Source organism: Eublepharis macularius, chromosome 9 (assembly GCF_028583425.1).
Source record: "Eublepharis macularius isolate TG4126 chromosome 9, MPM_Emac_v1.0, whole genome shotgun sequence".
Classification (NCBI taxonomy): domain Eukaryota; kingdom Metazoa; phylum Chordata; class Lepidosauria; order Squamata; family Eublepharidae; genus Eublepharis; species Eublepharis macularius.
In genome coordinates this window covers 63,022,595-63,046,810 of record NC_072798.1, presented here as the reverse complement: position 1 = coordinate 63,046,810, position 24,216 = coordinate 63,022,595, and the positions used below count along the sequence as shown (strand labels likewise).

Below are 24,216 nucleotides of genomic sequence, written 5' to 3'. Positions count from 1 at the left end.
AAGCGGCAGATCTTTTCACAACAAAGGATAATAACAGTCATAGCAGTAGCATGTGATATGTTTATTCTATGGGGGCCTTAAGACCAGACACGTACGGGCAAATTGGTCCCCATAGACAGCATTATTAGCTATACTCCCTACTCATCCATAGGGATAGCAATATGTGTACCTTTTCGAACTCTTTGCTAGAAGTCCCTGTAGTAAATAAAAATGAAAGCATGTGTACCTTTTTATTTGACTTTTTATTACACCAATTAATTAGTGTTCTTAGTGCTAATATGTACCTTACAGAACTTTAAATTGATGGCTGTAACATTTTATTGGGCATAGTGTATGTTTCAGAGGTTGTGGAAGGGTTAATGTTTCCATTAGTTATTTATGGTGGTGGTAATAGCAGAAGAGAAAGTATCACACTAAGTCCACTCTTTCTTTAACTCAAGATGGGTAGCTGTGTTAGTCTGTATATAGCAGTAGAAATGAGCAGTAGGCTAGTAGCACCTATAAGACAAAACAAAATGTGTGGTAGGGTATGAGCTTTCGTGAGTCACAGCTCACTTCTTCAGATATCAGATTTCCTTAACTATTTCTTTAATTATTACAGTTATTAGTTGATTTTTGAAAACATGCTCTATCCTTTCCAAGAAGCCTTCTAATATTACACAGAAGCCTGACTCTGTAACAGCACTTTACAGATTCAAACCAATTTCTGTGACCTCCTGAAAAACAAATTAGCCATTTTTGTGAAAGTGTACATGTGTGTTTGTTGATTCAGAGACAAGCACCTGCTGAAATTCTTTGAATGGATGATTAAAAAGGTATAACAGCAAGTCTTTTTTATTTTTTATGATGTATGATAAAGTTGTCTTTTTAATTTTTGGCACTTAAAATAGTGATATTCTGATATTCATCAAATTCAATTTTCAGCATATAAAGGAGGAGTCACATGTGATTCTTTTATCTTTTAGAAATACGATTGACACAAAATGATATGATCGTAGGGAAAAAAGACTAAAATTCAGATTTCCAGAAAAGCCTTAATGTTAACATGTATTTAATATTATAGACATTTAATGTCTTAGCAATCAGTGTCTTTGTATTAAAAGTACAGTTGGTTTGATGTTAAGAAGGTGGTTTTAAAAATAAGAGGCTTCATCCTGTGTTTCTAGCAAAAACATTTTGTGACTGTACTCATCCCAACAACCGGGCACAGCCAGGTACTCTGAGCACTTGGTCTTGGTCAAGGCAACAGCGCAGTAGCAGACAAGCATGCTTGCCATAGTTGGCAGGCAGTGTGGCCGCAAAAGAAACCCCAATTGGGACCCAAAGCAACTTACATTATTCTCCCCTCCTCCATTTTTATCCTCATAACAACAATAACAAACCTGTGAGGTAAGTTAGGCTGAGAGAGTGATCAGCCCAAGGTCAACCATTAGGCTTTCGTGGCAAGTTGGGGTTTGAATTTAGATCTTTCAGATCCTGATCTGCTGATCTAATTGCTACATACACTGTTTGACTAACAAGACTGATTAAATGGGACAGGCTTCCTAATAAGTATGCATAGGTTTAGAACCTTTGCCACTCATTGAGGCACCATCTTTTGTTCGTTCGTTTGTTCGTTCATGTGTCCAACCCTTTTGCATCAGTGCAACCAAAGTGGCTTACAGGTAAAAGCAGAACATTATAAAACACATCATAAAACTGCTTAAAACTAGGGGTGTGGAGTGGGGAAAGATTCGGTTTTCCCGCTTCGGATTTACCCGAAGCAGGAAAACGATCTGGAATACCCCAAAACCTGAAGCAGCAAGCCGCTTTGGGTTTGGGTATTTGGAAATCACTTTGGTACGCTTCGAAATGATTCGAAGCATGCCAAAGTGAGATTCCCACCTACTCCCTGAGCCCCCCTTCCCGCAACCCCACTTACCTCCGAAGGCCTTCTGCTGCCACCGCCGCTGCCGCCAGCAGGGCGGTAGGGAAGGCTGCAGCCGGTGCCTCTGCTGCCCATGCTGCCGCGGAGGCGTCTGTGGCAGCCAGCAGGGCAGCATCGGGTGACGGTGCCTGCACCGCCACAGATGCCTCTGCGACAGGCGCCGGCACTGCTGGTGCTGCTGCAGAGGCCTCTGCACTGGCGGCTGGCAGTGTGGCAGCAAGAACCGCTGGCACTGCCACCAAGGCTTCTGCGGCAGCCAGAAGGGCGGCAGCGAATGCCACCATCCGCACCGCCCCCAGAAGACTGCTCCAGGTAAGTGGAGTGGTGGTGGGAGGGCGGGCACCCTTTGAGGCCCCGAAGCTTTCCAAAGCAATCTGAATTGCTTCGGAAAGCTTTGATTCGATATTTCCAAATCAGCCATCGTACTGGCCCCGATTCGGAAATACCGAATCTACAAATCGGGCCCTGTTCGGGGGGGGGTTCCGACCCAGGAAACTGAAGCGCACACCCCTACTTAATACCCAAAGATTAAAACATATAGAGCAGGATGGTATTAAATAAGCAGTTTTGGCTATCAGAATTGAAAGCAGATTTTTGATTAGGAGGTTTTTGTTGACTTTCAGTTTTAGCATGAGTTCTGCTAGTAGTTGTCAAATTTTGAAACTTTCTATTTGTTTATATTTATTTGCTTATATCTCATCTCAAGCTCAGGAGCGATGCCAAAGCAAAACCCTATCACTCAAAAGAAATTTAAAGCTTCAGAGGGAGGGGGTTCTTGATAGTGCATATTTTCCTCAAATAAAAATCTGAACTCTTCGGTAAAACTCAGCCTGGAACAGGAGACATTGGAGTTATATCTGATTTAAAAAAAAAAAAAATCTGTATTTCCTCCCATATTTTTATTAACTTTTTGGTTATCAAAGCAGAGATTCCATCTTCACAAAATTACAACAGATGTTCCTGAATTCTGCACATTCCCACTCCTCTGAATTTTTTTAATAGGTGCACTAGGCCTTCCAATGAGGGGAATGAGCAACAATACCCCTCAGTTAAATCGCAGCTTATCGCAAGGCACTCAGTTACCGAGCCACGTAACGCCAACAACAGGGGTACCAACAATGTCACTTCACACGCCTCCATCTCCGAGCAGGTATTCATTGATAGGAAATGCTTTTAAAAGATCTTTTTTCAAATATGCTGTGTGTGTATATAACTTTAAGTTGTTCTGCATTTCAGATACTTAGAAAAAGAAAAGGATGTTAATTTTCTAGACCATTGCCTATGCTTGAGGGTGTTATGCAAAGGATTGTAATGCAATATTGATTCCTTTCTACCAGAAACTAATAATTGCATTCTGCTGTGCAAAATAATGTATATTGCACAACATTTCAAGGTGATGTCCCAGGAGCATTCATATATTGATGACCAGTGATTTTTCTAGTGTTTCCAAATTTTAACAAACTTGTATTTGAAAATTTACGTCTTGCATTAAGTCTGACTAGCCTAGTCTTGTTTCCTAAAATGACTTTTGTAAAATATGCCTTACTGGTACAGTTTTGCACATTATCTGTTCCAGATTTGACCCCTGGTATACTATAAAACCTGAGATTCAGAGTTGAGTAAGTTGGGATCCACTATCAAGATGGTCAGTACTCAAGGATTATTGGTCCAAGACAACTATTTGTATGCAGATATTCAACAACCATTTCCTTGGAAGCAATTCTGAAAATTATGTTCTGTGTCCAAACTATAGTTTTAAGAGTAGGTTATGGCAACACTATGTGGAAATAATTATGTCCTGCTGAATTAGTTCATTGATTAGTTCCACTGGCACGTTTTTTTTCAGAGGTATATTGCCTATGAATCCTAGGAATATGATGAACCACTCCCAGGTTGGACAGGGCATCGGAATTCCCAGTAGGACAAACAGCATGAGCAGTTCAGGATTAGGCAGCCCCAACCGAAGCTCACCCAGCATAATCTGTATGCCAAAGCAGCAACCCTCTCGACAACCTTTTACTGTGAACAGGTAAGATGGATTTAATGTTGCTAATTGTGCCATGGGCTAAGCAGTACTTTTTGGATTCTATCTAGGATTTAGAAGGTAAATAATAATTGTTTGTGGAGAAATAAACGAGTCTAATCTGAAATGAAATATTTTGAACATTTTTTAACAATAGTTAAAAATCAAAACAATTTGATATTCAAAGTTGACTTTCAGTAAACTTGAATTGAATAGACCCTTACTTTCATAGGCCAGCTTAGCCCGATCTTGTTAGATCTTATGATGTAAGCCCCACTTTACACCCCCACTGTGAGGCAGATTTTCCCTCCAAAATGATCAAGATTGTTTGCTGTGGCTGGGTAGCTTCTGATAGAGTGTGTCTCGGTATAACTTGAAAGTCTCTTGTCCCCCACTTTAAAGCACATATATTTTTGGCTTATATCCCAGCCCAAATATTTGGTAGAAGACAAGCAGGAGCCCATGTCTTCTTTAAATGAAATGGCACTAGAGGCTGAGTAAAGTTCAAAAGGAAACAAGTTTATTAAACAGGCAGGGTTGGTATATAGGTAGGCAGGGAAAGTGAAGCTGAGGTGAATTTTGATTGTAGAACAGAATACTTCAGAAGCAACAGGCATAATAATCTTCTTAAAGCTTAGTTTCTGTAGTTAAGAGATCTTAAAAGTGAGAGGTTAGTAGTTTCAGACATAAGTTACAATAACAAGGTTCCTTCATGGATTTCATTTTACAGCTTAGGTGTGCTGACTTCAATGCTGCACTCTTTTCCCTTTACACCAGATCTATAGGGCTTCCTCAGAGCCAATCCCCCCTTTTCAAACACAGGGCAGGAATTATTCTTCTCTAAAAGACATAACCCTGATCACTTGGCTGAAGGGGAGTCTCCTTTTACTACCTGCTTCCTCTGCCAACAACACCCCCCCAGTTCTAACTTGTCTATGTAAATCAGTGCTGGCTTTCACTCTTAAGTAGTTTAACTAAAGTCTTTAAATCTAAAGCTGTCCCAGTTAGAGCAAACTTTTTCTTTTTCGTCACACAGAGAGTTATTAGTCTGATCCTCCTTGTCAGATTCTAAACCTTCAGTTCTTCCAACAATTCTCTTAGCATCAATTGTAAACTTCTTACTGGCCAATCACAGAGAGGGAGGGGGGGCAGCCTAACAATCATTCTCCAGGCAGTATTTTAACCCTTTCTCTTCCACTCTCTGGGTGCTGCACTTAGTAAAGCTTTCATTCTGTCACAGATCTCGGAAGCAGGGTTGGCCTTGGTTAGTAATTGGATAGGAGACTACCAAGCAAGACCAGGGTTGGTATGCAAAGGCAGGCAATGCAAACTACCTCTATTAGTCTCTTGCCTTGAAAACCTCATTAGGAGTTGCCATAAGTTGGTTGCTACTTGACAGCACTTTCCACCACCACCGGCGGATTCATGTACAGTTTTCCCCTGAAGAATTGTGGTAGCTCAAGTACAGAAGCCTATACTGCACGCTTTATGGATGTTGTGAAGTTTCTCATTCATTCCAAAATGTTTAGGAGCATTAGATGTAGTCTCTAACGTAGCCTTCACCCTTACAGAACTGTAAGAGGGCTGTCTGGATCACTTCCTTTATGTTTGTGTTATGCAAAAGTTGAAGCTCTTTTTTATTTATATATAGATTGCACACTATTTTGGTTTATACCTAATATATTTTTGGTAGTATACAGTTCATTTCCTTATGCTGCTAAGTAGTCTCTGTCAACTATTTCCCCAAACCTAATCCTTTTATATATATTTTTGGAGAACAACAAACTTTTAAATAAATATGTATCTTCTGGAGTTTAAGCTTGACTGACTAATGCTCTCAGATGCCTTGAATAAGGGTAGGGCTTTTACATGAGGTCAACCCCGTTAGATGTGATCTTTGCTCATTAACCCAAAGTAGCATTTAGTGTGTTCAGTTTTACTTAGTGTCCATATTGCTCTTAGGAGGAGATAATGGTGATATATCTGTTCAAGATGTGCACTTTGGATCTGTAATTAAAGAAATAGATTTGTTATAGATACAATGCACTAGCTAATGAACACTCCTCCACTTGAAGCCAGCGGGGTGACCTTGGGTCAGTCACAGCTTCTAGCTCTCTCAGCCCCACCCACTTCACAGGGTCTTATGTTGTGGGGAGAAGAATAACATACTTCGTAAACAGCTCTGAGTGGGTGTTAAGTCATTCTGAAGGGCAGTATATAAATCATCATCATCATCATTATTATTATTATTATGCTCCCAAATCTTTTGGGAAGGGTAGATCAGGACTTGACAAAAGTTGCTAAAGACAGTTTTAAAAAAGGCTTTTTTATCATATAGGAAACTATATCAGACAAAACTTTGATTGATTTGAACTACTAGCTACTAGAGTCTGCCTCATTCTGTTCATACTTTGAATACGAAGAACAGCAGGCATCACTGTTTCTAGCCAGTGATCATGGAGTCAAACCTATGGAAAGTGTGGGCATTCTCAGACATTTTCACAGGCTGCATTTGTTAGCCATAAACATTTTTGGTACATCTTATGCATATAAAGCATACATAATTGTTACTCTTGTTTTAGGAATAGGAGCGCATGATTAGATTTTATTAAAGCATTATTTACTGACACAGTAGTGGTCTGTCTAAGAAAAATCCTGAACATATTTACTTTTATATAAGTTATATTGTCAGTATATGTTATATTAGTCAAGCCCAAGTCTGCTTATATCCATAGTTCATATCTCTAATAAAAAGCCATACCAATTGTAACAAGAATTAGGATGTTAGAATACAAACTGGTTGTTAACTGCTGTTTACCGCCATGCTCTTGAATTCACATATTGAATCTTGGATTGTGAGTCTGAATATCAAAATGCCATTTCTAGATTAGTAAAACCAGTTTCTTGTGGCCTGTGCTATGTTGAGAAGAACAAGTAAGGGCCTTCCTATTACACTCCGGCTCGAGATATGTCCCCAAAGACTGATTATTTGGGTAAAACTAATGGGTATGTTTCCCCTAGAGTGCTTGAAGTATAAATGGAGAAGTGACTAAATAAAATTAAACAGTAGTAAGAGTGAGAAACAGGAAGAGTGTTTTTTTGTTTTTTTCCAGAATACAGACATGCTCATACAAATACTTCGTTGCTCTTTGGTTTCTTTTTTGCTTTTTAGCCACACAGTGACTGATTTCAGGGTTGTACATGGTCTCACTGTCTTTCTGGTGAGGTTTTTGACTTCCTGCTTTGTTTGAGGGCTTCTTTGGGTAAACCTTGCCTACCCTCTGACTTGCTCTTCATACCTTGTTATGTTTTGGATCATCTATCAGCAGTGTATACCTAACCTTGCTCATGATGGTATTTCAAGCAATCTTGGAATACATTTCCTGATAAGTTCTAAAAAGAGATGCTAGGAAATGAATTTAAGTTGCTGTGCTTGTGTCAAAGTTGGTAGCAGCTAATACTTGAGCATATTGACTCACCTGGTATATAATACAGTTATCTTCTGTAGAGATTTTAGGTTCTTGAATTCTCTTTTCCTAGATTGTTTATATGGGTTCACTTGTACTAAGAGAGACTAGCTATGTGAGCTGTCAGGTAGTTGGATTATAACCTTCCTTTCCTTTCTAGTTTTTTTCCAGTTGGAACCAGTTACTTCTGTCATTATCAATGTATGTTGAGATAACCCCAATATTTTAAACCTTTTTAATTCAGAAAACCTAGCATTTTAAGCCAGGACTTGCATTATTCTTTTCTGTTTAACTTTGTCACGCTTTATGTCAAATGGGTATCTTTTTTTTTTTTAAAGGAAAAATAGCTAGTCAACTGTTTTGTTTATGTTTATTTGTTGCATCCATCTCCAATAGTTGAAAATAAGGTGATTTAAATTAACTTTTTTCTCTTTATGCATAGTATGTCTGGATTTGGAATGAACAGGAATCAAGCATTTGGAATGAATAACTCTTTATCAAGTAACATTTTTAATGGCACAGGTAAGCCTACTCTAAATTCTGTCTACACATTTTTATCCCACCTTTCTTTCAAGACCATCAGTGTGGCAGACATGGTCTTTTTGTTTAGTCTTCACAACATCCCTGGTAAATTAAGCTGAGTGGTCTCAGGTCACTTGGAGAGTTTCATGCCTGAATATGGATTTGAACCCAAGATTTCCCAAATCCTATTCCAGCAGTCTAACTGCTGTACCACACTTCTTGTCAGTTGCCACACATCAGCAGGATAAGATGAATGGAAGTATATTCTAGGCAAAGTTATCAAGCAGTTATCTGTCCCATAATTCTGAGGGCCCATAATATCAGTATATGATATCCTATGCACTCTCAGCAGAGAAATTAAGATGGGGAAGCGATATCTTGAAAGAATAAAGAGCATAACAATACTACCAGCATTCATGGACAATGTGGTGCACTCACATTAGCTGTGCATGGGAAGGACTAGGTGTGTGCGCGTTGGGTTTGGGTTAAAAACCCGAATCAGACCCAATTTGGAAAGATTCAGGATTCCCGAATCGGCCCCAGCATGTTTAAAGCAGCAACACTTTTCTTACGTGGCACCCTCCTCCCGCTCCCCTCAGCTGAAAAAAGGGGAGGCGTTTGAAAGCAGCAGCACTCTTCTTGCTGTGCAAGAAAAGTATTGCTGTTGTCAAACTGCAGCTTTTTTCAGCTGACAGGAGGGGGATCCCCGCCCCCATCTGAAAAAAACTGCTGTCAAACGCCAGCAGCTTTTTTCAGCTGAGAGGATGGGCAGGAGGGACCCCCTCCTCCTCCCATCAGCTGAAAAAAAAGCGGCAGGAGTTTGAAAGAAGCAACACTTTCCTTGCTGCGTAAGAAAAGTGTTGCTGCTTTCAAACGCCAGCTGCTTTTTTCAGCTGATGGGGATCCTCCTTCCATCTGCTGTAAAGCGGCTGGGGTTTGAAAGCAACACTTTTCTTGCCATTTGCAAATGGCAAGAGAAGTGCTGCTCTGTGCTTTGGTGTGCTCGTAAAGATTCTTGAATCTTTATGGAGCATACGGAAGCATTTAAACACCCAAATTGTTTTCCTGCTTTGGGAAAATATAGGCCAAACCATGCTAAATGCAACACAGTGCTTCCAGATATAGGAAGTATTATGACATACCCAGTAGGTGTCCTTTAGTTATCACACTCCATGTTTCCTTATGGACATACTTTCAGGTCCCCTTATGCCATGCTTACTGCTAACAGGATTACTGTTAAAATAGAAAAATACAAAGGGGAAGAAGGACAGGCAGCCTAAACTTAATGATCAGTCCTCTGCAGCTCACTTGAAAGAGGAATTCCTAAGGAAACACATTGCCTCACCAAACAAGGGCTTATATCTTCCTTGGGAGGTAGTGGGCTCTCCTTTTCAGATTTTCAAGCAAGGGCTAGATGGTTATCAGCAATGTTGATTCTATAACTCAATATAAACTCAGGCAGATCATGAGGGAGGGTAGTAAGGGATGAGCCAATGCTCAGCTCTTGTGGCCCTCACTTTATGTGCCCAGGGTAATGCTAATTGCCACTTTGGGGTCAGGAAGGAATTTTTCTCCAGGCCAGATCGGCCAAGGATCCTGGAGGTTTTTGACTTCCTCTGGAACATGTTTGGGGCATGAACATGGGGTAGGGGTCACCGGAGGAATAGCTGTGAAGTTCCTGCATTGTGCAGGAGGCTGGACTAGAACCCTGGTAAACCAAAGGGAAGTAGATGCCACAGCTGTTAGAAATACTTTAGAATCCCCATCTCTACCAGTAGATTTTAAAACTACTCTGATTAGATGCAACATGTTTGGGGCATGAAGAGGAAAAAGAATGCAATAGTTCAGTGGCTATGGTATTTGATTTCCAAGTTTTTACTGGTTTCTCAGGACTTGTTCGGGCTACACTTTCTCTTTAAATACTGTTTCCTGTAGGATGGTTTGAATTATTTCTGGATCCCCTGCTGATAATTTAAAGACAGATTATCACTGATCAAATGCAAGTCCTGCAGTGATAGCAGAGGTACATAATCTGTAGTCATGGTAGTAAACCATCAGTCATATATTCATAATTTATGTAGTCAATCTTATTTCTTATACTAGCATCGTAGTAGGCATCTATTGGAGATACCAGTGGCGAGATTGGCAGACTTAATCTGTTTTTGCACTGAAATTACATTCTTAATAGTCCTTCTCTCAAGATATGAGTACTGTCTTGTCCTTTAAAGGTTTTTAATGATTTCTTGATCCATAAATAGTTATAGATTCCATATTTGGTATAAGTTATCTCCAGTTTAATATTCTTTCTATTGGGGTTTATAATCCAGTCTGATATCCAAACAAATGCAGTTGCTTAGCGATACAATTTGATATTTGGTATGGCTACGCCGCCTCTTTTTTTTTTGTCATGTAATATTTTAAATCTTATTCTTGGTTTCCTCCGGTTCCATACAAAGTTATTTATCATTCTTTGCCATTTGCAAGGTATTTTTATTTATATGAATTTGAAACGGGAAATTCAGCTTTGATAATACGTTCATTTTGACAGCAGAAATTCTTCCTAATCCGAAAAATTTTCAATCTTTCCCTTCTTTGTAGATCTTCAATAATGCTTACCCAGACTTTTTGATAGTTATTTTTATATAAATTATCATTTTGGCCTGTTACATATATACCCAAATATTTTCTTGGCTCTTTGAAGACCACACATTCTGTTATTTTTTTCTATCTCTTCTTGTTCTTTAGTTGCTAATGGTAACATTATCTTGGTCTTCTTTTTATTGTTTATATCCAGAACACCCTAGATAGCCCAGGTGGGCCTGATCTCAAAAGCTAAGCAGGAGTTGACCTTGATTAGTAATTGGATGGGGGTTTCCAATGAAGACCAGGGTTGCAGAGGAAGGCAATGGCAAACCACCTCTGTTAGTCTCTTGCCATGAAAACCTCACCAAGGGGTTGCCATAAGTCAGCTATGACTTGAGGGCATTCTCTACCACCATATCCAGAATACTTCCCAAAGCTAATTATCTGTTCCATTATATATTTCAAAGAAATGTTTAGTTTTATTACTGTTATGACAACATCATCAGTGTAACTTTTCATCTTATACTCTTCTTTATCTTCTTTTGTTCTAGCAGTCCTAGTATCTTGTCTAATTTTTATGTCCAATATTTCCATTGCCAAAATAAATAATAATGGTGATATTGGACAGCTCTGAGTCCCTTTTTCTGTTTTGATTTTTCCTGTTAAAGAGCCATTTTCTAGAATTCTTGCTTGTTGGTTGATATTTGCATCCAGTTTAAAAATTCAGTTCCTCAATTCATATTTTGTAATGCTTTCATTAAAAATGACCAAAGACAAATTATCAAATGCTTTCTCTGCATCCAAAAACATGAATGCTGTTTTTACTTCTTTTCTCCTTGAATATTCAATTAGATATCTAGTATTATCTTTCTTGTATCTCTTCGGAACAAAACCCGTTTGATTTTCATGGATTGTAACCATTAGTAAACTGCTGGTGTGAATGTACCTAATTGAATATGCAATCACTATAATGATATTTCTCCATTTCTTAAAGCCCCTTTCTTATTGGTTCTTTACAGCTGTTTGTTTAAGCTCAAGCTGCTTTACTTTTCAGCATTTTGTATCTATAGTTCACAGGTGTAATATGTCCAGCTGCTTCAAACTGTTGTGATGCAGGATGTAAATATATAAATTGTTATTCATTCAATTGGTTACTTCCAATTGGTACTTTCTCTCTAGGTTTTTTTTTCCTTTTCATTTTGGAATCTTTATTTTTTTATGGTGGTAGGATGGGAAGGCAATATAAATCTTAGTAGAAAGCTACTAATTTCTCTTTTATGATACTGAGGTGTGAGTATATATAGCCATTACTGATGGAAATTCTTTTAGAAGAAGTATACATTGAATATATTTATTTTTAGATGGCAGTGAAAATGTGACGGGACTCGACCTTTCAGATTTTCCAGCACTAGCAGACAGAAACCGAAGGGAAGGAAGTGGGAACCCAACTCCATTAATAAATCCTTTAGCCGGAAGGGCACCCTATGGTAAGTCTGTACCTAGTACCTCCTAAAGATCTCTTCAACACAGTTTCCTTTATACTTGCAAGGCACCCATAAGCATTAAAAATGGTTTTTGGTGAATTTGCAATATGACATTGTTACATAGTTTTATTTCTCATATAACTTAAGATTGCAATAAGAGAATAGTTAAATACTATTTTTAGTTCTTGTTTGCAGTCTTTCCTGAGGTCTTTTCTCCTTAAGTTGTGATTCATCTTTTTTATCCTCTTTCTATTTTGTTTTTACGGTACATTTTTGAGTTTTAATTGGGAATAACTTCTTTTACAATTTTAATGTATTTTAATAAATGTCCAGACTTTATTTTACTGATTATAGCCTCCCCACCCACCCTTGTACACATTTTTGTACAAGGTCTCTTGAGCTTTTTCAAAACTTTAAAGGGGTAAATATTATAAAGGAAATAGCAAATTGAAAGTGATATGTAAATGATTAGTAGTAGTAGTAGTAGTAGTAGTAGTAGTAGTAGTAGTAGTAGTAGTAGTAGTAGTATCAAAGTACAATACAGAGTGAATTTGTAAAGTCAAGAGAAAAAACTTTTAATGTTCTCATTTCAGAATACTTAGAAAACAAACTGGCATCATTTATGTCTTCCAAACCAGCAGGAATATATGCTATAAGTTTCCATTGTTCTGTCAGAACAGTTGCTTAGTAATTTGTGACTAGTTTACATTTATTATTATTGGAGGGGGGGGCGGGAGTTGGCTCTAATATACTCCTTTATCATAGTACAGAAAGCTGCTATCTAGCCCTAACTGCTTCTACCTTTCCAAGCAGTGAGCTTTTCTTTTAGTATTGGTTAAATGTACAAATATGAGGTACTATGGAAGAAGCCAATATGAATAAAAGTATTTCAAAAAATTAAATTTTATGCCTAGAGCCAGTCAGGACTCAGGAGACCTATGCTTATAATAGTTTTCTCAAACACCTATACTAACATAACCTAAAATGGACAAGTATTGTGGATTCATTTATTTTGTTTTATTTTTCTAATTTTTTTATTTCAGAAATTGTTGTGGTAGAATGTCTGTTGTTCAAAATCAGGTTTCCCTGACTCAGTGGTAACAGAAAAAAATATTTCATAATATCTAATATGGTATATTTGATTTCAATACAGTTGGAATGGTAACAAAACCAGCAAGTGAGCAAACCCAGGACTTCTCAATACACAACGAAGATTTTCCAGCATTACCAGGCTCCAACTACAAAGACCCAACATCAAGTAATGATGACAGTAAATCTGTAAGTATGTGTTTCAAAGAGGGGGGAAAAAATTGCACACACACACACACCCCCGCCCCGGAAAACCATGTATAGTTCATGTTAAGGCAGTTCCATCCTGTGGTAATAAGCTGGAAAAACAGTTCGTCAAAAGATTACGGTCAATAATTGGTTCTTTAGTCTAAGATCTCTGATAATCATGAATTCTGTGCACAGCCAGTCTTCTGAGCCTTGGTAGTGTCCACTGTACTTGCAAAACAAATTGCCTCCCAAACTTGGGGCAACTTCAGGATCAACCTCTGACCTCTGCTAAAAATTTCCTTTAGGGGAAAAAGTGGGGAAACTATGAGGTGTACACAATTTTCAAGATGCAAGCCTCAGAGTCCTGCATATGCATGCTCTTTTATTTGTGTTTATGTCACACTACCTTTCTTATACCATTTTTTTCTAATAGAATTTGAATGCATCGGGCAAAACTTCTTCCAGTGCAGATGGACCTAAATTTCCTGGTGATAAGAGTTCAACCACGCAAAACAACAACCAGCAGAAAAAAGGGATCCAGGTGTTACCCGATGGTAGGCATGTTGGAATCTCCCCCTCTGTTTTTAACTCTTTTATGTATGTTATCAGAAAGTTTCATTCTGTACAGTTTTAGATTAATCTGTTGCTTTTGCCTAGGTCGGGTAACCAACATTCCTCAAGGGATGGTGACAGATCAGTTTGGAATGATTGGTTTGTTAACATTCATCAGGGCAGCAGAGACGGACCCTGGCATGGTGCATCTCGCCTTAGGAAGTGACTTGACAACATTAGGTCTCAATCTCAATTCTCCTGAGTAAGTAGATTTTAGTTGTAATACAATGTGTGTTGTCTAAAATAATGGCTTCAGCTAGTTACTTAAAACTTCAAAGCTATTTTGCTAAGGCAAACTACAAAGGTATTGATAGAAAAGCAGTCCATAATAACGGAATTTGCTTCAGGGTGTTAAAGTTAAAGTTCAGATCTGCAAGTTCCTATAAATAAGGGTGCTTTTATTTCCCTTTCATTTTATAGAAGATGGTAAACTTTAGATGATAAACTTTATACATCAGTGTATTGTCGAAGGCTTTCACGGCCGGAGAACAGCCCGGAAAACCCACAACAACCATTTATACATCAGCTTTAAAAAAAACTAATTCAGGAAGTCTTTAAAGTTACATGCAGCATATTTTCTTGTGTGTATAACTAATGAAACATTGGTGCTGTCTGCATCAAACATTACCTTTACATTGCAACATGCCTATAAAGATACGTTTTTCACTTGCCATTATTTAATTCCTTTTTTTGTGAGCTGTTTACTTGAACTTGGTCTTAATATGGCAGATTGCTTAAATTATTGTTTTTGCTACTTACGTTGCTGTAGTCAGTGAGGGGAAAGAGCCACTGATGTAGTGTAAATTTAAGCTCCTGTGTTCTTGGAAAAGTAGCAGCTGTCTTGTGTTAGTTCAGATACAGGTTTGTAGCTTGAGAATCTAAGCAACATACTTGAGGATCTTTGTACAGTGAGAAAAGCTTCTCATGAAGGTATGGGGACATTTGGAAGATGTGTTTGATGCTTCAGCTAGAACAAAAAATTACGAACTCCTGTGAGCTCACCAGAAGCACCTTAGAGGTGCACTTTGAGAATCCTCCTAGCTATAGAAGAATCTGGTAACTTGGTAGGTTGAGATGTAGTTATGGTAGGCACAGTTAGGCCATTGGGATTTTGCATGTGCAGGGAGAATAATAGTTATGTACATCAGCAAGCCCTTCCGGGAACAGTATATGTTTTAAACATATAAATAAAAGGAGAAATATTTAGTATATTTTCTGCTTTTCTGAGTTGCTTGAAATCTTAATTGAAAATCTTTGGTGGTGTTCCCTTTTATTAAGTACTTGTATGAAACTGTCTTCCGAGAAGAAAAATTATGAACATACTGTTATTTAATCAATTGGTTAAATTTGTTGTCCTGTTTGTTATACACACAAAAATGTACAGTACTTTAGGTGATAGCAACTTTGTGGCTGTTCATGTATAGGATTACCAGCTGCAAGGTGGCACTGATCTCCAAACTACAGAGATCTGGAGGAAATGGTAGTTTTGGATAGCACACTCTGTGGCATTATGTCTCCAATGAACTGCTTCTCTTCCCCAAACACCACTATCTCCAGAAACCACTCCAAAATTTCCAGGAATTTCCCATGCTGGAGTTGGTAAACCCTGATCACTGTTTTTAGATGTGAAGAGTGTTATAACAATTATGCTTCAATGCTGCTGTGCATACTTAGCATAGCAGAAGGAGGAGTAAAGCTGGGTAGTTATACATATGAAGCCTTAAAGATTTCAGTGGTGGGTGCTTACTGAATTTGAGTACATGTTGGTAACCATTAAGTTGGAGCTGTGTCTTCATTCAAAACCCCTCCATTCTCTCAATGGTAAACTGTAAAGATTGTAGTTATATGGGGGTCTAAACAGTTGCTTACCACTCTTATAAGAATAAGGAACCTCAGGAAGAGAATAGTTCCTTCAGCAAGAACTAGAAATGGCAGTATGGTTTCTTTCAGGCCTGAGATGCAGCTCTGGTGTAGGAAATAACCAGGTAACCGATATAAATGACTTTTGCATATATTATTATTGTGACGTGAAGCCAACCTGAGCAAATCAAGATTTGGGTGGCTGTCATGCAATCTTGATAATACACTGACCAAATATAAAGGGTTATTGTTTTTTTTTTAAAAAAACACGGGGGGCGGGGGGAAGAGATGTATATTGATATTGGCTTGGTCACCTTGGGGTTTTTTTTTTCCCCGCCGTACAGAAATCTTTACCCCAAATTTGCATCACCTTGGGCTTCTTCACCATGTCGACCTCAAGACATAGGTAGGTTTCATTTGTTTGTTTTGTTTAGCATAATGTTAAATGCCTAACAAAGAATCTGTTGTGGGTTAGGAATTAAGTATCTTCTCCTTCCTTTATCTAGATTTCCATGTTCCATCTGAATACTTAACAAACATTCACATTAGGGATAAGGTGAGTATACCTTTTGTGCCTCTCTAAAACAAAATTTGTATAAGACTATTTTTAAAAGATGCTATATTTGAGAATCTGGTGCAATATAATGATTGAGGATGTGAGCCAGGGAGACCCATGTTCAAATGTTGCCTTGCCCAGAGTTCAAAATACTGCATAATAGGTTGCAGTTCCTGTTATAATTTATATTTGAATGCTATTTTATAAATAGGATACGACTCTTTTGAGAGTTTCTCTAAACACAGTGCTCTTAGAGAATATACAAGACTGACTTTCTTTTGACTAGTTCAGGAATATGCTCAGTTCTGTCATGTTTAATAAAAATCTCACATCCTTTCTCAGTTACAGTTCAAGTGAATGGGTGGATCTTTACTAATATATATATTCCAGAAATTCCAAACACTTTTTTTCTGGAAAAGTCTTAATGTTTTAGTAATTTTTATGGTTTGATTTCTCATGTAGAATAAATTAAATGCTGCACGCTTACTCTAGCAAATACAAGTCTGTAAAAACACTTACTTTAATAGCTGCAGGTAGCTCAGTAGTCCCTCTCACAGAAGTGTGTACTATTACTGTATAACACAAACTAATAATATGTCTCTGAATTGAGTATAACCAGTATGGGATCAACTCTCATCACAGTTGTTCACTTGATACTGAATTTCCTTTTTCCAGTCATTTGGTTGGTTCGCATTGGTATGGCCTGATAATCCATTTTTTTAAAAAACTGCTTTGATGTCTAAAATAAACACACCAGTTTTTATCTATTTTATTAACGTAGGTTTTTTAAGAGATCATTTTAAGGTTGCTATTTTATTGTCCTTTTGCTAGTTTTTCATTGGTAACTGTTTTATTGGAAGCTACCTCAGTCTATATGCTGAGTGTTGTGGGATATAAAATATTTTAAATAAAATAATAATTAGATTATCTCATCTATTACTGCTGCTTTGTTGGTACTTAGCTAGAGAGGGAAATGACATTTTGTTCCTAGGAGCAGCATTGGCAACATACTTGGAGACTTCTTCACAAACATTATTGTTGTCTCACTGGAGCTGGTTGGAATTCTGCCAGAATAATTTGTCACTTAATAGTCCCCTTAATGCCATATTGTAACTAAACAAGTCTCATATCAGATTGTAATGTTTTTATGCAAACCCTTTCTTTTAAAGTATTCATCTTTTCCTTTACAGTTGGCTGCAATAAAGCTTGGCCGCTATGGGGAAGATCTACTGTTTTATCTGTATTACATGAATGGAGGAGATGTATTACAGCTATTAGCAGCAGTAGAGCTGTAGGTTCCAACTTCAGTAAATTTTATACTGGGATTGGGAGGCTGATTTTTTTTTTGAGGCTGATTTTTTTTAACATTGAGGCTGATTTTTTTTAAATGGTCTGTTTCAAATGCAAGTTAATTTAATATGTTACATTGTTGGATTCCTTCATCCATTCAGAGTAATGCTTGAGGGGAAACAAGCTTTTGCTTCCTGAGAAGAAGACCCCCTACATTGTTCAACATATGTGCACATGCTGCTTAAATTGCTGGTCAGCACCAGTCATCTGTTAGACTGGAGGAGTGAGTTGGCATTGTGTGCACTTGACAGCTGTGTACAGGTTCCCCAGCAATGGGCCCGCCGTTTCCTGTCAGGCTAGTAGCCTGAAGCCTCTAAATTGTATTTCAAACTTTACAAATGGTACTGAGATATATCATTCATGCTTGGGATACAAACTTTATTTTCATATCAGTTAAGTTAAATTTCAGGGTATATATTTAATTATATATTAAACTACAGTGTTAGAGTGGGTATATTGTACAGTTTTTCAAAAAGAAATTACATAGAAATAATTCTGGCTGACAGATACCTTTCCTTCCTGATTAAATAATAATAGATTTAACCGAGATTGGAGATACCACAAAGAAGAACGAGTATGGATTACCAGGGCACCAGGCATGGAGCCAACAATGAAAACCAATACATACGAGAGGGGAACATATTACTTCTTTGACTGTCTTAACTGGAGAAAAGTAGCTAAGGTATTTTTTCTTCATTCAAATCTTTAAAACATACATTTGTAGATGATTCTCTTATATTGTTGTGTTTACTTGGGTATATTGTCAGAAGAATCTGTTTATAAAAGGAAGGATATCCAAAGTTATAGAAGTGAAGTATTTGTCCAAAGCCATTAATGTCTAATTTTACAGGGATAGAATTCTGTAGTGGGTAGACGCATCCCTTGGAGTTTCTCTTGGTTCAGTGTGTTTGTATTCTGACCTCCACTCACTGTTGAATGTCTCAGTTAATGACAATATTATTGCTTACCCACCTGCTTAGGATAAACCAGAAGTGTTTCAAGATCCGCTATTAAGTGGGAGCTGTTCTCATTTTCAGTTTGTTTCAACCTCTGATTAATTCTTTGTCATGTAAGTGATTGAAACAAATTTAGAGTATTGTCATAAAGATAATCATGTAATGACATCCTTTGGCTTGTATTTTTCTCTGAATTTTAGCTGAACTATAAATATTAATTGTAAAACAGCAGCAATTTACTTTGCCACATATTTATATACAGTCATGTTGAGAGAAGTGTGACATGAGGGGATGAAGTCTGAGCTCAAGACATGCTTTTTCTACTTGATGTTGCCTCCATGGAGTGGTAGCCTAAGACTTGCATGTCATCACTTGAACCAAAAAAATGGCGCTGGAGATTCAGAAAAAGCAGATGGAGGTTGAATGCTTGATTCTCCTGCTATGGATATATTAAGGCACTTCATTCAGACGGCAGTGTCAACAGAAATTTTCTCTGTATATTTAGCTCCATTTATTATTTAAGTCCTGCTGGATCAGATCAGAGGCCCATCTAATCTAGCCTCTTGTTTCACAATGACTGACCAGTAGCCATTTGATGATGGGTGTAGGATGGGTACCAATACCAGTTAATTTATATAGATTAAGACACAAAAAGAAAAAGCTAAATACCCCTAAATAGCTGTCTGCATCTTGTTTCTTTTAATAGTGCTCCTTAGTAGCAGCTTATTGGCAACTGTCCACAGTTGGATCATGAGCTCTCTAGGGCTTTATAAAAGTGTGTGTGGACTTTTTACTCAAGCACAGACTTTTTGCACTCACTGCATGGGTACCTAAATAAAGCTACCTAAATAAAGCTGATCTGATGCTGAGGTAAATAAGAATGCTTTTGCATCATGCTCCCCCCACCCCAAACACTTGGATCCATACTATTGGTTCGTTTTAGGGGCTGTCATGCATGTTAGTTGCTGCTGGGTTAGAACAAGGAAGGAAACATTTCTTAAAGTAACAAATTGTTTTGAGGTTAAAGGAATATAAATTTATTTCATAAATCTTCTGTTTAAAAGACGTGACACTATAGAGCTAAACAATCTTTTAGTGCTGAAATAAAAAATATATTACTATATTTGTGCAATTCTGATTTAAAGTAAGAATTTGAAATACTAGAGCAAAAAAAGTACTGAAATCAGAAAATTATTGTTAATCAGTGTTTACTAGGGGTGTGCACGCGAAAAAGATTAGGTTTTCCCGCTTCGGGATTCAGGTTTCTGAGTCGCTTCGGGATGTTCTGAAAAGATTCAGAGCATTCTGAAGTGACTGGGGAGGGGGAGGCCCACCCCCACCCTTAAACCCCATCCCCCCACCCCACTTACCTGACGGGCGGAATTCTGGAGCCGCTGCTGTGCTGGCTGGCGGAGAAGGCCTTCCCCGCCGCTGTGGCTTGCCGGTGCAGCCAGTGGTCATGTGGGCGGAAGACCTTCCCCATTGCCACTGCCACACCGCCGCCACCGGCACAGCTGGCTGGCCAGCAGAGAGAACCGCCGCCACACAGCCACTACCAGAGGCCAGTGGTGATGCAGGAGGGCCACCTACTCCACGGTGCCAGGTAAGTGGGGGGTGGGGGGTAAAGTAGGGAATGGGACAGTTTAAAGGACCCTTTCCTGCTGCTTGCAAGTGGCAGGGCCCTTTAAACTTCAGCTGGCAGGCGGGGGGAATTCCCCCTACCTGCCAGCTGAAGTTTAAAGGGCCCTGCTGCTTGTGAAAGGGCCCTTTAATCTTAACCCCAGGCCCCAGAAGCTTTCTGAAGCGACCCGAATCGCTTTGGAAAACTTTGCTTCAGGATTTCCGAATCGGAACCAGCATGCTGGCCCCGATTCGGAAATCCTTAATCTTTCTGAATCGGAAACTCGGAAGTGCACACCCCTAGTGTTTACTCATTGGGAAATCTTGTGCTAGATTGCTAGAGAAAATAAGTGCAAACCAAAGGGGATTTTGCATCCTCATCTTAACTATTCCTTTAGAAAAAGGTCCTGTTGATTTAAATGGGACTAGATGGAAGCAGCTCTATTAGGATTACAACTCTCAAAAATTGTTTAATGACCATGGAATGTGTAGTTTTTATTTTATTTACGTTGCTGATTTTTTTAAAGGATTGAAAGTTCAATGTTTTTACTATACTGACTTCCCAGACATACTTAATTCACTTTTAAGAAATTTTCCTACCAGATTACCTCAAAGCAATTCTTCAGTGTTACAAGTGATTCGATACTGACTGTTTATATAGTGGATATAAAATAGAGTTAAAACTAATAGTGTCAAAGAAAAGCAACTTATGTTTTTATGTCCCAAATAATTGATTTGTCATCTATAAATATTTTATTTTCCTTTAACAGCCATATTTTCATATATTTATATATTTTTCTTCCAAAAGCCTTATTTATGCCAAGACCATAATATGGCACAGAATGGAGATTTTATTTTGTAATACATAAAAGAGGGGAAAATAGTAAAATGGCCAATTTGATAAACTGTTTATAAAAATCAGTTTAATTTCACGGAAGCTGCTTAAAACCTGATTCCCGTAAAATCAAACATTTTTATCAAGAAGATTTTTGCTGATTCCTCCCTCCCACTGCAAACCCCAGCTTTGCCTGTCATTTATTCCTGAGGGTCAAGAATAATATTGATGAACTACCACCACCCCTCCCCGGTAGAAAATTGCCTTTTTGATCCAGCCTACCAGCATTTTGGGAAACTTGGTGCTTTCCAGCAGAATGAGTAAATTGGCAAAAAATCTCCCTTTCTGTTGGCAAAAATGATTTATTCCTGCAGAAAACAACTTTTGGATCAAGACCATTATTGGTAAATTTTATTTATTTATTTATTTATTTATTTATTTATTGGATTTTTAGCCCTGCCTCCCCGCAAGCAGGCTCAGGGGGGGTTACAATCATAAGTAAGGTATAATAAATAAAACCAATAAAATAGCATCTCAGTGCAAACAGGGATATTTACATTCCAGATTGGGCACCCTTCCCCCTTTCCCTGCCCACCAGTGAAGAATATTTTTTCAAGATATATATTTTTCCTAATAATAAACCAAAAGAAAACTTATTGACATTATTAGTAAAAAGCAGCAGCAGTGTGGTGTGTGTATGCTAGATGTGTGAGCCCTTGGTTCTTAATGGGCCACCTGCTGATAATGATTACCTTTTTGTTTGTGTTAAAGGAGTTCCATCTGGAATATGACAAACTAGAAGAAAGGCCTCATCTGCCATCAACATTCAACTACAACCCTGCTCAGCAAGCCTTCTAAAGACTTCCCTTGTCTTGGGGTATGGCTGTCTCAGCACAATACTCAACATAACTGCAAAACTGATGTGGCTCAGGCATCCTGGTTTTAATTCCTTTTGAGGATCTGGCAATTGGCTCATGCAAAGGGGTCACCATTTGAAGTCCTGCCTTACTAATTATGTGCTGCCCAACAACTAAATTTATAATTTGTTTTTTCTTTAGTTTGAGCAGGGTCTGATTTTTTTATTTTTTTATTTTATTTTTTTTTTGCCAGCAGACAAGCTTGGGTCTGTAAAGACAAGCAAGTACACTGACAAAAGTTTACCACTTAGTTTCCAAAATGTAAAAAAAAAAAGAAACAAGAAATAGACAACAAAATTTGCATTGTTCATTGTAGCACTCTTGGTAATAAAAGAAATGTTTGTGCATTTTTATGTGAAGATCCTTCTCGTATTTCATTTGGAAAGATGAGCAAGGTCTGCTTCCTTCATTTTACTTCCCCTTCAGTTTTTGAAAAGGCAGTTTTCGCCAACTTAATGCAAGAATATCTGACTGTTTAGAAGAAAGATATTGCCACAACCTCGGGTTCATTTCCAAGGTTGTGTGTTACTGAGCTTCATCTTTCCAGAATGAGCAAAACACTGTCCAGTCTTTGTTACGATTTTGTAATAAATGTGTACATTTTTTTTAAATTTTTGGACATCACATGAATAAAGGTATGTATGTACGAATGTGTATATATTATATATATGACATCTATTTTGGAAAATGTTTGCCCTGCTGTACCTCATTTTTAGGAGGTGTGCATGGATGCAATATATGAAAACGGGACATTCTGGAACTGCTGGTCAGGGGACTTCTTTGTCGCCCTGTGCACTAAAGGGCCAGATTTCAGCAGCCAAGGACATCCATACCCAAGTGAATGTGATGGGACTTAACGAAGTGAACTGAGACAATTCACTTTGGCTGTTTGAACAGCAGCGTTTCATAGGAAGAGAAAAAAAAAAGATCAATCTTGTATTTTCTGACCACATAAAGGCTTCTTCTCTTTGTAATAAAGTAGAAAAGCTCTCCTCACTGCAGTGTTGACTTTGATTTGAGATTGTGATATTGATTCCTCAACAGTGGAAAAAATATGGAAAAAGCTGAAGTATTAAAAATATCAAGCTATAAAGTGATTATGGCACTTAAAATGAAGAATCTTTTGCTGCTGACGCTTCATTGAATAAGGGTTGCATACTCTTCCACTGTCGGCCTGAACTCATGATCAAATGTGTTGTCTTCTTTAAACAGGCTAACAGAATTGAATAATGTATTTTAGCAGAGGGGGTTGGATAACATGGGCGATCATGGGAAGACGGTCCAAAGATTCATGGTGAAATAACTTCTTCTTTTTTTTTTGTCATGGGCATGTTGTTTTACAACTTTGAGTAGAAAAGGTACATTTCATTTGATGCCTATTTTTTTCTTCCTGGAGGTTCAAATTTAAATAAATCAACATGAATAACATTTCATTTGTGAAAGGCACTGTAACTATTCTCTAGATAAAGAAAAAGAGGGATAGTGTGCTTGTGACCCCTTTTTATTAATATGTAATTCAGTCAGTCAACTTTGAATAATACTACAATCAGATGTTATAAGTTGGTACATCGTACCTGAAATTACCAAAGCGAGAAAAGAAGCAAAATAATGTCAGTGAAATGTTTAATTTTAAACTGTTTTTTTCCCAGTCTAGTGTAAAAGAAATTTGTTGAGGTTGTTTTTCCTCTCAAATGACAATGGGAAACCAGCCATTAATAATGTTGCTGTTTCTATATCAGGTGTATATCAAATATAAATCTACATTTTATATGTATTTTGGGTTAAATGACAGACATAAAAATATAAACTAATCACTGTCATCTTATCATTATTTAAAGCAAAATACTTCCTCAACTTGAATTGTGTTAATGTTGAAAACATACTTTATGACACACATGGCTTCAGATTATCTGATTTTGTTTCTTAGTGATTCAAATACACTTTTACAAATGTGTCTGATAGGGACAACACAAAAATAGTATTCACATTGTAGACATTTGTACCACAAGAAAACCACAAAAATCTTATGGCTCTAGCACATCTTGTTGTGTCTGAAATTACTTCCCCTGTTTTCTGCTTAACATGTTCAGATGCCCTATCGACTTACAGTTATGGGAAGATTACAGAAGATTTTTTTCTGTGCCTAGCAGTGTACCCTGAAAGAACTTTCTGTTTCAAAGAGCTAGTCTGTATTTTCCATATTTTGAAAAATATGATTTCAGATGC

The 24,216-nt window shown here is 37.8% G+C and overlaps 1 protein-coding gene across 5 annotated transcripts in view; it reads left to right on the top strand.

Annotated features, from left to right (window-relative positions):
- CNOT2 (CCR4-NOT transcription complex subunit 2) overlaps positions 1-22,986 on the top strand; it is a 58,465-nt gene extending 35,479 nt beyond the window's left edge. For all 5 annotated transcript variants that reach the window (XM_054988970.1, XM_054988968.1, XM_054988966.1 and 2 more), the window contains 12 exons: positions 2,930-3,077; positions 3,774-3,956; positions 7,860-7,939; positions 11,884-12,009; positions 13,160-13,284; positions 13,718-13,838; positions 13,942-14,098; positions 16,101-16,162; positions 16,263-16,312; positions 17,503-17,603; positions 18,200-18,344; positions 21,845-22,986. In XM_054988970.1, coding sequence (XP_054844945.1) covers positions 2,930-3,077; positions 3,774-3,956; positions 7,860-7,939; positions 11,884-12,009; positions 13,160-13,284; positions 13,718-13,838; positions 13,942-14,098; positions 16,101-16,162; positions 16,263-16,312; positions 17,503-17,603; positions 18,200-18,344; positions 21,845-21,931 — 1,385 coding nt within the window. In that variant the 3' untranslated portion in view covers positions 21,932-22,986. The remainder of the gene's footprint in view (positions 1-2,929; positions 3,078-3,773; positions 3,957-7,859; positions 7,940-11,883; positions 12,010-13,159; positions 13,285-13,717; positions 13,839-13,941; positions 14,099-16,100; positions 16,163-16,262; positions 16,313-17,502; positions 17,604-18,199; positions 18,345-21,844) is intronic.
- Positions 22,987-24,216: the final 1,230 nt, after the last annotated feature.